Source organism: Aulostomus chinensis, chromosome 10, assembly GCF_037954235.1.
Source record: "Aulostomus chinensis isolate RoL2024-O1b breed Wild chromosome 10, RoL_Achi_v1.0, whole genome shotgun sequence".
Lineage (NCBI taxonomy): Eukaryota > Metazoa > Chordata > Actinopteri > Syngnathiformes > Aulostomidae > Aulostomus > Aulostomus chinensis.
The window spans coordinates 14,075,584-14,090,866 of NC_141329.1; the positions used below are offsets into that span (position 1 = coordinate 14,075,584).

Genomic DNA, 15,283 nt, shown 5'->3' on the forward strand with positions numbered 1-15,283 from the left:
TTAAAAAAAAAATACAGTCAGTTCACAAAGGGTCATCATGTTTGTTCATCTTCTAAGTGTATAATTCTTGTCTTATCCTGTATGTACTAACCCCTAGAGCTGAGCAAGCCTCAGCCACCAGAGGAACTCATGGATCTGCTGGTTCTTCTGTACGAGTTTCAAAACCCCAGATTAACTGCTGAGGTGCTGGGCTCCATAAGAACCATCCGTCTCCACAACATTCGCATGACGTCACTCAAATGCTTTGTTCTGAGTTCAGTGCTCTCATGCACTTCTGCAAGGTAAACTTTGGATTTTTCTTCCACCTGTTGGTATTTAGAGATTGTTTAGCTTCTCTGTAAAATAGTTCAAGTTTAACAGATTTTAGGAGGGAGTTAATTTGCCTTATTAAAGTCTTCTTCTTAGGTTATGGGTAATACAAAAGTAAAAATCTTAGCAGTATATTCCAGATATGTCTTCTTAAATTATTGATTAGATTATGGGACTAACTAAATCATATTGACCGCCTCTTCATTACTTTTGAAGCATAAATGCAGTTATGAGACTTAAAAACTGTTTTTCCTAAGCATGAACTACACAGGGGACATGCCTTCAACCCAACAAGCTTTGTGGTTGTTTGTGTGATGATATTTATTGTCTCATTTAGCCACTTGTTGGCAACCAGCATTTTTAAGACACTTTAATATTCATGAGTGTGGAATTTACTTTTTTTTAACAGTGTTTCATTCCATAGAACAAAATGTTAAAATAGCTGTGTGAACAACTGACCTGATTTCCGGTGATTCACTGAAAACCCATTCAAAAATCCCATTGATTTTGAGATGAGGAACCCAGGAGATAACAGAGTAATTAAAATTGTAAAAACGCAACGACAATTAGTAAATTGATTCTTCTAACATGTTTCTCTAAAAAGTGTTTTGTGGTCTCTTGTTGCAGTTTTCACCTTGAAGAGCTGGACCTCTCCTCTTGTATGCTGAGTCAAGACATGCTTCAGATGCTGTGGCCCTCCTTCAGACACACGCATAACCTCAAGTGAGATTATCTAAGCAGTTGTTTGCAGTGAGAAATTTGTGAATGAGCTGTCCATACAATTTAACACAACAGCTGCAACTCACATTTGTTTGTTTGACTGAGATTTTCTCTATCACAAAAATGTTTTTGAAACAGATTTGTCCCTAGCTAAATTAACATATGAAAGTCTTTTCATACCACATTTGGTTGTCCAGCTGAATGACAAATTGTGAACAAAAACCATGAACAGACCCATACAGGCGATTAACCAAAAGTATTGTGTGTATATTGAAGCCTGACATGATCTTCTGTGCACTAGTACTCCATACTATACAAAATTGCAGTTTGTATTCATTTCAACAATCAACATCCTGCTATAAGAAATAATCAAGCTACAGAAAAGGTTTAATCTGCTGCAGAAAGTAGTCTTCAACAAATGCATGATTCCCACTTGTTTGAGCATTATTTTCCAGCTGTTTTATGAAATTACTGGTTAGATAATTGAGTTACATATTTGTAAGCAGTAAATATAACAGTTGGACAGAAAATATTGGCCTGAATACAGAAACCAATGCAGAATGCCATAAATCTACATTATTTCTAATGGCCAACAAGGGACAGATGTCTGACTAAATGAGCCTACCTCTTATTTGATTTATTATCATGGTTAACATTACAGTTTTGCTGATAAACACTAGATTTACGTCTTCAATATAGTATGTTGCTCATTTGGTAAACTATGTTCCCATTCAGAACTAAAAAAGAGGAAGCAGTGTATGCTTAATGTATATGTTATCTTATGATTCAGAAGTTGCTGATACGGCAACCTGTCCATGTCCTAATGTGATCCACACTCCTCTTCTGCTCTGTCGTCTCATCCAGATATGCTCACTTCAAACTCAAAAGCCTGATTTAAGATTTCTAAACGGGAATCTTTAAACTATAGGATGACATCATACTTGCTTCAGCCCCCCTTCTACACAGTCTATGGTAGAAGCCAACAAACTCCCAGCTATGTCACAGAAATAGTATTTAGAGACAAAGAATGGTAGGTTTGAGACTCTGATGGTGGGATTTTTTTAGTTTAAAACTAGTCAGTAATGCCATCCTTACTCTTGTATGATGATCCAGAACGTGACCTCCTTTCGGGTTACTTCAGACTTAAACACACTAACTACTCTCTTTGAATGTTTTGCACTTGACAAAAAAAAGGAACAGCTTATGAATGAAGCATGTGTTTGATGTGTGTGTGTGGTGATAGTTGCCTCTGCCTGTTTCTGTTGTCCCCAGCCTACAGTTTAACAGCCTGGGTCCTGAGACATGCATCCTCCTGAGAGATCTGCTGCTAGAATCCAATTGTTGCATTAGAGTCCTACTGTAAGCCTACACACATATTCTTGTCTCTGAAGCCAATGTATTCAAAGAAAACTTTAATTGCTTAATTGTTTATAATTTAATTAATTGTGCTCTACTGAAATGTAACACAAAAAAAATCAGTAGCTGATATTTGTCATTTTTTAAATGTTGAGACATGAGCAAATTCCCTCCCTTGACTGCACAAATGCTAATGACACACACACACAGACACACACACACATATCTCTGCTTTGTCTGTACAGAGACACTAGCTCTCAAGTTCTGCAACTTATTCAGCTGTAACCTACACTTAAATCCATAGTTTCTTCCCATCTGTTTCGATTTGCTCCTCACCTCTGGTCACAATGTGCACCACTGATAGGAGAGGAGGATGGATATCGCACTGTCAGTGTGTTTGCATACATACACCACATTAGCTGCTATTCTTTCCTGAAGGTGTGGAGAATTGGGGGTGCGTCTACTCAGTTGGGATATAGAGGGGGGTGCGCAGCCAAAAAAGTTAGGGAACCGCTGATTTGGACTCTCCTCTTGCGTGTCTTTGGACTGGGGGGGAGCCGAAGTACCTGGAGATAACCCACGCAGGCACAGGGAGAACATGCAAACTCCACTCAGAATACCCTGTGCCCGAGCCATGGCTTGAATCCGGAACCTTGTTGTTGTGAGGCAACAGTGCTAACCATCACGCGTGCCGCCTAAATATTTTCTATTTACTTTAGTTCTCAAAAAAATTTTAAAAAATCATTAGTGGAAGTGATGTTGGGAGGAAAAAAAACTGTTCATTTTACTCATAACTTTTACTTCATAGTACTGCATTTTTGTGTATTGATTTACAAACATGTTTCTAATTTTATTTAAAATTTGCTGTACGATAGTTACATTTTTTTCTTTAGAAAATATACAGCAACTTATCAACCCTCATTCATTCAAGACTCAAAATACCTTTCAAGGCTTATATATCAATTTTGGGATAAGCCCCACCTCTCCCCTGTTGAACTACAGTCGTAAGGCCATTTCTGAGAATGCATATGGATACAGATGATTTAGTTGGTTGAAAAGATAAACATAATGGTGTACTACATTTTGTGAACATGTACTTGAGAGCATGAATATCTTACTATGTCCTCATGTTTACCCCAGACTGTGTGACAACCCTCTGCTAGAGTCTGGAGCCAGCATCCTCTTGGAGGCCCTGCCAAAGAACCAGTCCCTGAAGCATCTCTCCCTGATGCACACAGGTTTGGGGGATCAGGTTGCGCTGGAGCTGGCTGAGAGGCTCCAGCAGCACCCTGGGCTCCAGGAACTCAACATCGCTTATAACAACGTTGGAGACACTGCTGCCCTGGCCCTGGTGGATGCTTGCAGAGAGCACCCCAGCATTCACACTGTGCAGTAAGAGATCCACAGCACACCCACACTTAGATTTTTTCATGTTACCAAATATGCATGCCTCTTAATCAACTGACTCATCACCAAAAAGTCTACAAAAGTGCGTGTGTGTGTGTATATATGTGTGTGTATGTGTGTATACCTTTACATATATGTATGTATATATCTATGTATACATACAGTCGTCCCCAAAATTATTCATACCCTTGCTAATTCTTGTGATGTTGGCCCACTCTTCCTTGGCGAGTGCCTCAAGCTGGGTCAGGTTGGTTGGTTTCCTCGGCTTCACTCTGGTCTTCAAGTGACACCACAAATTCTCAATGGGATTGAGGTCAGGACTTTGACTTGGCCATTCCAGGACATTAATGTTATTGTCCTTGAACCATTTCTTCACTACCTTGGCAGTGTGTTTAGGATCATTGTCTTGTTGGTCCATCCAGTTTTGGCCAAGCTGGAGTTTCCACTGCAGATTCCCTGACATTTTCATCAAGTATCCTGATGTAATCCTCCTTTTTCATGGTACCTTGGACCGGGACGAGATTCCCTGTGCCAGTGGAAGAGAAACATCCCCATAGCATGATGCTTCCACCACCATACTTGACAGTGGGCACAGTGTCCTTTGGTCTATAGGCTTCTCCTTTCTTCCTCCAGACATGTTGAGTATCCATATGGGCAAATAACTCCAGCTTTGTGTCACCAGACCACAGGATGGTTGACCAAAAGCTGGGATCTTGCTTCAGATGACCTCTACAAAAGGCCAGGCGAGCTACCAGATGTTTTTTCCTGAGCAGCGGCGTCTTCCGAGGTTTACATCCATGGAGACCTCCTCTGTGCAAAACTCGCTCAATGGTGGACCGTGACACCTTTGTCCCTGTCTGCTCAAGTGTTTGAATTAGGGCCTTGGTTGTGGTCCGTGGGTTGGTGTTGATCTCTCGGCAGATTTTCCTGGCAAATTTGGGGGACACCTTATGCTTTTGGCCACGCCCACTGAGGTTTTTGACAGTGTTGAACCTCTTGTGCTTGCTGATGATGCTCTGGACGGTTGAGACAGGGACTGCTTGGAAATGGCCTTGTAACCCTTTCCTTCACTGTGGGTACGAACAAGACGCTGACGTAGGTCCTCACTGGCTCCGTCTTCTTTACCATGATGACCAGAAATTGACAATGACCTGAACACTTTCCCACTATTTATACTCTTCTGGAGAGATGCCTTTTTTCACTTTAGCATCTGGCCAATAATGAATAAAATAAAATAAATAAAAGGTTTTATTCCATTGTGACATGTTGAAGGAATTATTGGACAAAAATTACCACATTTGGCACATGTTTGTTGAAACATTGTCAGGAGTATGAATAATTTTAAACTTGGCCTTTTTTGGAACTCCATCAATAAAATACCCCAGAAATATATATATATATATATATATATATATATATATATATATATATATATACATATATATATATATATATATATCTTTAATTTGTTTTCATTACTTTAGTTAACATTGGGAAAACATTTTTCGTTTGATGAGGAGGATTCATCTGCAAATTATTGGAACTTAATCTTTGTACAAAAGCAAAGTGACCGAAAGTCATCACCAGCATGCTGATGAAATGAATTTCTCAATCATTCATTACATGTTGATATGAATAATATCCATCCATTTTCTATACCGCTTATCCGTTAAGGGTCGCAGCGGGTTGGGGGGTGGTACTGGAGCCTATCCCAGCTGACATTGGGTGAGAGGCGGGGTACACCCTGGACAGGTTGCCAGTGTGTCGCAGAGCCATCAGGAGCAAGAAGCATATCCAAGCCACCCGGGTCTATAAACTCCCTCAGCATATTTTGTTCCTGCCCTCAGAATAAACTAAATATTGTACATCAGAGCACAATATTGCACTTCCATTTTGCCAAATCAACCCTCAACCAACTTATTCTTGCCTAACAAGGGGCTTTTTATTCATGTTGAGAACAAAATGCCAAGAATGAAAAAAACTAACCAATTAAGAACAACTACGTTGGAGCTAGCTCGAACCACACCTCAGTGGAAAGCGAGGCAGATTCGGAGGATACAAGCCACCAAGCCCTGCCATTCAGTCAATGAGAACTGATTTTTCTACTCAGTTACGTAAAGTTGTGTCATCTCACCATTAGATAAATGAGGCAATTGGTGCGTTTTCGGAGAGGCTAACTTCAGCAGAGTCAAAACTGAAGACAACATCGCAGCGCTGACTGGCAAAGAAAGGCCCCTTCAAAAGAAAGTTCAAGAGCTCGCACATAAACTTGATGACCTCGAAAACAGACTCCGAAGATCAAATCTACGGCTAATTGGATCACCCGAGAAAGCTTAAGCTGGACATGCAGTTGCATTCATTCAGAACTGGCTGCCCAAAGTCTTTGGACCACACGCGTTTCCAAACTCCATTTATACTGAGTGAGCCCACCTCCTGCCTGGACTGCAAGACCCGAATGGACCTCCAGGTACTCACATCATGAAGTTCTTAAACTATCAAGACAAAGGTAATGAAAGCAGCTCATCAAAATCTGTGATGTATCAAGACCACCAAGTTCTGTATTTTCTACGGAAACAATGGAGACAATGCATTGACTATGGACTTATCTTTCTAGCAAAGATGAGTGTCTTTCACTAAGGCAGTCGCCACTTGTTCCACATACAGTAGCAAAGGAGGTGGAACTATTCATTCAGCATGTTCCAGCAGAAAGATGGGTAGCCAACGGTCAGCAGTATGCATGATAACCCTGAGTGTTAAATGCATCTTCTCCTTACAAGGGACAATTAAGAGCCAAGGCATAGTGTTCAAATGTCATTTAGTATGTGTTAAATGAATCTGATTTGGATGTTCATATACACATTTTTCTCAGAGGGTGATCTGGGCAACATATACTTAATAATTACTAGAACCTGTATAGTTTTAAGAGGGTGGTTTTTCCCTGGTCCTTTTTAAAGCATCAGTGAACATAAAGTTGCACCATGAAGGAAGGGGTTTCTGTGTAAACTAGAGCACACGGGGTGGGAAGGATCAATAAGTTTGTACTGTTAATGAGTGTTTCACAGTTCTTTGTGTTCAATGTAAGGTGCACTTTTTCACAGAAAAGGACGAATAGACAACAGGGCTGTACCATACCTACATATGTATAGATGAATAGGATTTAAGACCTACAGATAATCTCCTGGAATATTAAATACTAATTTCCTCATACCTCTAACATTAATATTATATATAATAATAATGTTCTATAACAATGTATTCCTATTATTTTCTTACAGGTACATGCAGTGTGCCATAATAATAGGAGGTGACATTAACTGCACCCTAAATCTGAAACTTGACTGTTCCTCAGGCATAGATCCAACACTCAAGAAGCAGGAAAATTATCCTCCAATTTATGCAAGAGAGTAACCTAGTTGATATTTGGAAAGTAGAAAACCCTATAAAGAAAGAATTCTCTTGCCACTCCACTACTGTCGTATTGATTATTTTCTTATGTCCAAATTAGTGATAAAACAATTGCTTGAGTAACTCAAGTAATTGGAAAACTAAAATTCCTTGTTTAAATCTGAACTGTAGGCTACTTTGTTTTGCACGTAGGGGTGGACACTGAATTATTTAAGACCAGAGTATTAATAGGCTTAAATTTAAGTTTTGATATAATTTATTATCACACAGCTGCAGCCTCTCTCCTCTCTGTGTTCCTACATACATGCACATGCAGTACACACACAAACACACACGCTGTTACATCCACCCTGGTCTACTCCGAGTGTCTCCTCCCCTCCTTGTGTGTTCCCTCCTTCCTCCTCAGGGGCGGGTCCCAAACGCTGGCTGCTGCTGGTAGGCACACCTGAGACTCATCTGCTCATCACTCTCCTGCTGAAATGCTCCGGTTCTCCATCCACTCATCACCAGATCTTTACAGTCTACCACGCGATTCCCCGCTGTGCCAGTCAGCAGCCAGAAGGACCCGCTCCCTCCCTGACCTCAATCTTCCCTGTGCCTCATCCTGGACCTCATCCTCCGTCTCTCACCACCGTCACTTGTCCCGCTGAACCTCCAGCAGCCCCCCCCCCCTTCCTCAAGCTCACTACTCCTCCAGTCCCTCACTCCCTTCGCCATTAACTCCACTGTGTTGTAAATAAATTGTGTTTTTTGAGTTAACCAGTGTCTGCCTGCTTGGTCTACCTGCCACCTGTTGCATCAGAAAGATCTGGCCAACTATGGACCACACAGACACTGGGGACCGTCAGAGCACCCTTGCGGCTCAGGATTCTCTTCTATGGAGACATGACCAATTACTGGGATCCCTCCTGGAGAACTCCGCAGCCCTCACTGGTCACGTAAGCAACATCACCGCACAATTATCTGCTCTCACTGATCAACTCTCCCAGATCACCATTCCTCAGCCTCAAGTACCATATTCTGCTCCGTCACCAGCCAAGCCCAGTGACCTTGCCTCCATCAAAGAACCCCGCATGGTGGACCGTGAACCCTATGAGGGGAATCCACTTAAATGCAAACCCTTCCTCCTGCAGTGTTCCTTTGTGCTAGGGCAGAGATTCGTTAAATATTCCTCCGAAGAATCCAAGGTTCAGTATTTAGTGGGGTTACTTCATGGGAGGGCTTTAGATTGGGCCACAGCCTGGTGGGAGGGCTCCCCCGTTTATTTCTCTTCCTATGCTGTTTTTGTGGAGGAGTTTAAGAAGGTTTTTGACCATTCTCTGCAGTCACGGGAAGTCTTTAAAACAAGGCTCTCGCAGTGTAGCAGATTACTCCATAGAGTCTCGGGTATTAGCAGCTCAGTCCGGATGGAATGATGCTGCGTTGCGTGGAGTATTCCCCAGGGGCCTAACCGAACAGTTAAAGGACGAGCTGGCAGCGAAGGATGAGACCGCCTCTCTGGATGCCCTCATCTCCCTGGCAATTGAACTAGATGACCGGCTCAGTGAGAGACGATGGGTGAGAGGCAGCCGGACATCGGCGCCACCCTTTAACACCCCTGTCCTGCCTCCCCCCCTTCACCACTGCCCTGCACCCACCGCTTCCCAGAAACCACCCTCCAGTTCCCCTAATTCAGAACCCATGCAACTGGGTTGCACCCGCCTGACACCTGAAGAGTGATCGAGACGTATGTCAGCTAGGGAGTGCCTGTATTGTGGTCAGAGGGGCCATTTCATCGCTGCTTGCCCCCTCCGCCCAAACGCCTAGGCTCACCTGCTCTGGAGGAGCGGCAGACTGACGCCTCCCCACTTAAGACCAAGCGTTTTTCCTTGCCAGTCTCTGTGCACACCCCTACTGGTCCCCTGCAGCTCTCTGCCCTAGTGGATTTCGGAGCAGAGGATAACTTCATTGATGAAGGTGTGGCACAGCAGGCTGGCCTCCCCACCGAACCACTGGGAACTCCCATCATGGTCAGAGCTTTGGATGGAAGATTACTGCCCCCCTTCAGATTCTGGTGTCAGGTAATCACTGTGAGTTGTTACAATTTAAGGTCATCCCATCACGCTCTGCCCCTATTGTCTTAGGCCACCCCTGGCTGGCTCTCCACAATCCCCACCTGGATTGAGCAGCTGGTAAGCTCACTAACTGGAGTCAATATTGTCACAGAGTTTGCCTGCAGTCTGCATCCCCATCTGCAGTGGGTAGCGTTTCACTACCATCGTCCACACCACCTGACCTATCCCTTGTTCCCGCTGTCTACCATGATCTAGCTCTGGCTTTTAGCAAGGACAATGCCCTCTCTCTGCCACCTCATCACCCTTATGACTGTGCCATCGACCTCATTCCTGGAGCCCCGTTACCTTCAGGTTGTCTGTACAGCCTCTCCCGCCCATAAAGGGAGGCGATGGAGAGTTACATTGCAGAGTCCTTGGCTAATGGGATAATACGCCCTTCCTCATCCTATCTTGGAGCCGTTTTTTTCTTTGTAAGTAAAAAAGACAAGTCCCTCTGTCCATGGATAGATTTTCGTGGCCTCAACCAGATCACTGTTAAAAATAAATACACTCTGCCCCTCATCTCTTCTGCATTTGAACCCCTCCATGGTGCCACCATCTTTACAAAACTGGATCTACATCACGCTTACCACTTGGTCCGCATCCGTGAAGGTGACTAGTGGAAGACGGCTTTTAACACACCACTAGGGCACTTTGAATACCTATTGATGCCTTTTGGCCTGACCAACGCGCCTGCTGTCTTCCAGGCCCAGGTAAATGATGTCCTGAGAGATTTTCTTAACTGGTTTGTGTTTGTTTACCTAGACGACATCCTCATCTTCTTACACACCATGGAGGAGCATGTGAACAATGTCCGGCAGGTTCTCCAGAGGCTGATGGAGAACCGACTGTATGTCAAAGCAGAGAAGTGTGAGTTTCACACCCCCTCAGTCACCTTCTTGGGCTACATTATTAGAAGGGGGCAGTTAATGGCGGATCCTGACAAAATTAAAGCAGTTGCAGAGTGGCCGGTTCCCTCCTCAGTGAAACAGTTGCAGAGATTCCTCGGATTTGCTAACTTCTACAGGAGATTTATCAAAGATTATAGCTCTGTGGCAGCCCCTCTTACCCGACTTAGCTCATCCAAATTTCCCTTCCACTGGTCCCCTGAGGCGGAAACTGCCTTCCGACGCCTAAAGGAGCTTTTCACCTCCGCTCCCATCCTCACACAACCAGACACCCAGCGCCAGTTTATAGTCGAGGTGGACACCTCGGATGTTGGAGTGGGAGCGGTCCTGCCCCAGCGCGGTGAGTCTGACAACCTACTACACCCCTGTGCCTTTTTTTTCCCGCAGACTTACCAGTCCTGAGCGTAACTATGATGTAGGTAATCGGGAACTGTTGACGGTGAAACTGGCGCTGGAGGAGTGGCGACATTGGCTCGAGGGGGTGGAGCATCCCTTTCTGGTATGGACAGATCACAAAAATCTAGGGTAGATTCAAACCGCTAAAAGACTGAACTCCCGTCAGGCCCGTTGGGCTTTATTTTTCGACTGCTTCAACTTCACCGTCACCTACCGCCCAGGGAACAAAAATCTCAAACCTGATGCTCTCTCCAGGCAGTTCTCTTTTACGGACTCTCCTCTCAGTCAGGATCCCATTCTGCCCGCCTCACGAGTGGTCAGAGTGTTAACATGGGAGATCGAGTCCAGGGTCGACGAGGCACTCCGCAACAAACCTGACCCAGGTAATGGGCCCCCTGGAAAACGCTTTGTGCCTGATTCTGTATGGTCAGCAGTCCTGCAGTGGGTGCACTGCTCCCATTTCTCCCGCCATCCAGGAGCCAATAGGACCTTATGGCTCCTCTGGCAGCACTTCTGGTGGCCATCCATGGACGCGTATACTCGTGCCTTTGTTGCGGCCTGCCAAGTGTGTGCCCGTGGCAAAGCATCCCACATGCCTCCTGCTGGTCTTCTCCACCCCCTGCCAGTTCCCCGTCGCCCATGGTCTCACATAGCGGTAGACTTTGTTACTGGTCTTCCACCATCTCAAGGTAACATGGTGATACTCACCATTGTGGACCACTTTTCTAAATCAGTTCACTTTGTCGCCTTGCCTAAGCTCCCCTCAGCCCAGGAGACAGCAGATCTTCTTGTGTCCCTTGTTTTTAGACTCCATGGAATCCCAGAAGACATCGTCTCTGATCGAGGTCCACAATTCACTTCACAAGTTTTGAAAGCTTTCTGTTCAGCCCTGGGTGCCACCGCCAGCTTGTCCTCTGGATTTCACCCCCAGTCTAATGGGCAGGCAGAGCATGCCAACCAGGACCTCAAACAGCCCTGCGCTGTGTGGCAGCCCAGAACCCAGCATCCTGGAGCACCCATCCAGCCTGGATAGAATATGCACACAACTCCCTCTCGAGCTCATCTACAGGTATCTACACTCCATTCGAGGGTGCCCTGTGGTATCTGCCTCCTCTTTTTTCCATCCAGGAGGAGGAGATTGCAGTACCATCTGTACAACACCATCTCCGCCGATGTATGGACGCTTGACAAAATTTGGACGACAGCACGCTCTGCCTTGCTCCGTTCTGCTGCGCGGCACCGCCGATGGCGGATCGATGCTGCACCTCTCACCTGTCCACAAACCAGATCAGAAGGTCTGGTTATCCGCCAAGAACCTTCCCCTTAAGACTTACTCCAGAGAACTGTCTCCTCGCTACGTTGGTCCATTTGAGATTCTCTCCATAGTGAATCCTGTTGCTGTGAAACTCAAGCTACCCTCCTCTCTCAGAGTACACCCAGTGTTTCATGTCTCCCAGTTGAAGCCCGTCTCTGTCAGTCCCCTGTGTCCTCCGGCCTCCCCCCCCCCCCCCCCCAGCAGGTTGATGGGGGTCCAGTCTTCGCTGTCCGACGTCTGTTGGACGTGCGCCCTCGGGGGTGGGGATTCCAGTACCTGGTCGCCTGGGAGGGCTACAGCCCAGAAGAACGGTCCTGGATTCCCCACTCCTTCATTGTGGATCCGGCGATGGTGAGGGAGTTTCACTGGGCTCACCCTGGGAAGCCTGGTGGGTCGCCAGGTGGTGACTGTTGAGGGGGGGGTACTGTTACATCCATCCTGGTCTACTCCAAGTGTCTCCTCCCCTCCTTGTGTGTTCCCTCCTTCCTCCTCAGGGGCGGGTCCCAAACGCTGGCTGCTGCTGGTAGGCACACCTGAGACTCATCTGCTCATCACTCTCCTGCTGAAATGCTCCGGTTCTCCATCCACTCATCACCAGATCTTTACAGTCTACCACGCGATTCCCCGCTGTGCCAGTTAGCAGCCATAAGGACCCGCTCCCTCCCTGACCTCAATCTTCCCCGTGCCTCATCCTGGACCTCATCCTCCGTCTCTCACCACCGTCACTTGTCCCGCTGAACCTCCAGCAGCCCCCCCCTCTTCCTCGGCAGCTCACTACTCCTCCAGTCCCTCACTCCCTTCACCATTAACCCGACTGTGTTGTAAATAAATTGTGTTTTTTGAGCTAACCAGTGCCTGCTTGGTCTACCTGCCACCTGTTGCATCTCACACACACACAGAGGTTAGTGCGTTTCTATCAGCCTGTCTGTGTCTGATCTGTTGACTTTCTTTATCAGTTAGATATACGTAAATATAAAGTCACCCCAAAACCCAACTTGCATTTATTTTTGTTATCCATGACCAAATTCAACCACAATCAGTTTTCACAGCAGAAAGCTGCATATGGAGGAGACTGAGTTTATTAAAACAGTCAAAACTACCATGATAATGAATGACTTTGACACCATCTGGTGTGCTTATAAGATTAAACAACTACATAAGGAGGCCTTTACATTAAACAGGAGGGTCTGTGTCTCTCTGTCAGCAACTGTCAGACTTTCTCAGAGCAGAGCGAACGATTGAGGAAGGAGAGGAGGACAGACTGGTCACTAATCAAACGCGGATGCCATCGTCCTCTCGGACTGATTAAAAAAAAATTAAAAGCCAAAATTGGTCACAAACTATACCTAAGTGTCCGCACAAAGTTGTGTGTGTGAAACACTGCAGAGTGTAACATCCTGCTGTTCACAGTCTGCTGTCATTGGTTTGACTGAAAGACAGAGAGGGTCATGTCTAGAAGAGAACCCAAGACCTGCAAAATATCATGTGACTTTGATTGTTTTAGTAGAAAAAAATAGACAAAAATCTCACAAGAGTTGTGCAAATGCAGAGTTACCTTCTTTACAGACCAAGAAAGGTGCACATCTCCAAAAATAGGAAATCATGTCATGGTGCCGGTGTTTTAATGTGGCAGGTCACCACAAATAAGACTGTTTACTAAGCCCCAGAGTGTCAGGGAAACACTGATCCCCCATAGGACCCTTTATGTACTTCAGTAAAAAATAAAGTAAAAACAGTAATAGTACAGTCAAAGTAAAGTTACTTCAGTTTGTACTTTTACATTGGCATTTCATTCTTGTCCATTTCAGAGACTTGTCTTATTTTTCTTTTGTACCATTGTGCTTAAATAAAGCAAAAATTGCAGAATGTGGGATACTTCTTATCCAATTACTTAACTAATTGCCAGAATAACCGATAGATTACTCAATTACTAAAGAATTGATAGCTGCAGCCCTAGTCACTCCCAATTTTAGCAGCTGTATATGTAAGAGTATCCTCATTTTCGATCATGCTTTAATTCTGCTTAACAACTCGGGATTTACTTCAAGTTTCTGTTCAATCATCATGGAGGTTTCTCAACCTTCCTCAGACAATAAGAGTGGTATGGTGCACAGACTTAAATTCTGGGATTTCTAATGAGGATTCGCAGATGATTTGCTCAAAATCTCAAACAAACTATAAATACCCATTTTAAACTACAGCAGTATAAGTGGATAATGAGAATATATGTAACACCAATTGCCAATTTCTCAACTGTGGGATGAATAAAGACTCAACTAAATAAATTCAACCCCAATAATCCTGATAGGTGCGACAAATGGGGTAATAAGGGCACTTTATACCACTCCCTACGGGACTGCCCACAGATACAGGCTTTTAGGATTGAAGTAAGGGATATGATCTCACATATCACAGGGATTACATTATCAATATGTGCCAAACTGTGCATTCTTGGTATTTTTCCAGAAAATCGTAAACTGAGCAAGGAAAACAATAATATGATTACATTTTGCTTGTTATGAGTTAAACAAGCCATAGCCAAATCCTGGAAATCCACTACCAAACCAAGCATTCATGCCTGGCTTGCAGGGCTATCAAACTCCCTTGTACTTGAACTTTTATGTTGAAAGGTAAATGGTTTGTGAAAGTATGTGGAGATCTTTCATTGTGTTCTTAGCAGGGAGGAAAGCATTGTAAGCATGCTCTTGGGGTTGAAGTGGTTCTCCCAAGCATGCTCTTGGGGTTGAAGTGGTTCTCCCATCTGGATGACTGTTAGATCACCAATGATACTGCAGGATATGCTTTGGATTGCAACAATGGCATACTGTATTCCCCTGTTGTGTGCTTCATTTAAGTTGAACCTTAATATGACAGTTCAGCACCTTTGTTATTTGTTGTTGTTGTAGTGTGATGATTTCTTCTGAAAATCAACAAACACACTTGTTGAGAAACAAATATTTTATATCAGAAACTCTTTCTCAAAATCATTGTTTGATTAATTATGAGAGAGAAAATGGTCCAATGCATCTTAAACTCACAGGTGAGGAAGTGATAAGGGGTATAATAAGGTATTTTATCACGTTCGCAAACATCAAGGTACGGAGTGGACTCCTTTCACTGTTGTCTGTAATTGTTTGTTTTTGTGTAGTTTGTACCTGAACCCTCTAAGTGATGTGGGGAAGCAATCCCTGTATGTCCGAGGTATTGAGAGCCATGGAAGCAGTGGGCGTCGGGTCAGGGTCCTGGCATCAGTGACTGAAGGCACTGACATCTCTGAAGACTGGCACCCTATCCTCAGTGTGATACGGGAGAACGCCTCATCCTGGGACCATGAGCGTCTGAAACAGCAGCTCAAAGTATAAACACACACACAC

General features: G+C 44.6%; 1 protein-coding gene across 10 annotated transcripts in view; it reads left to right on the forward strand.

Moving 5' to 3' along the window:
• The window catches only part of nlrx1 (NLR family member X1), a 40,883-nt gene that overhangs the window by 18,861 nt on the left and 6,739 nt on the right, over positions 1-15,283 (forward strand). For 3 of the 10 annotated variants that reach the window (XM_086216113.1, XM_086216112.1, XM_086216114.1), the window contains exons 7-11: positions 98-281; positions 937-1,032; positions 2,302-2,388; positions 3,526-3,777; positions 8,000-10,732. In XM_086216113.1, coding sequence (XP_086072239.1) covers positions 98-281; positions 937-1,032; positions 2,302-2,388; positions 3,526-3,777; positions 8,000-8,612 — 1,232 coding nt within the window. In that variant the 3' untranslated portion in view covers positions 8,613-10,732. Of the gene's footprint in view, positions 1-97; positions 282-936; positions 1,033-2,301; positions 2,389-3,525; positions 3,778-4,460; positions 5,172-7,999; positions 10,733-10,849; positions 15,266-15,283 lie in introns of those variants that run through there. The other 7 variants (XR_015118164.1, XR_015118163.1, XR_015118165.1 and 4 more) reach the window with 7 other exon arrangements.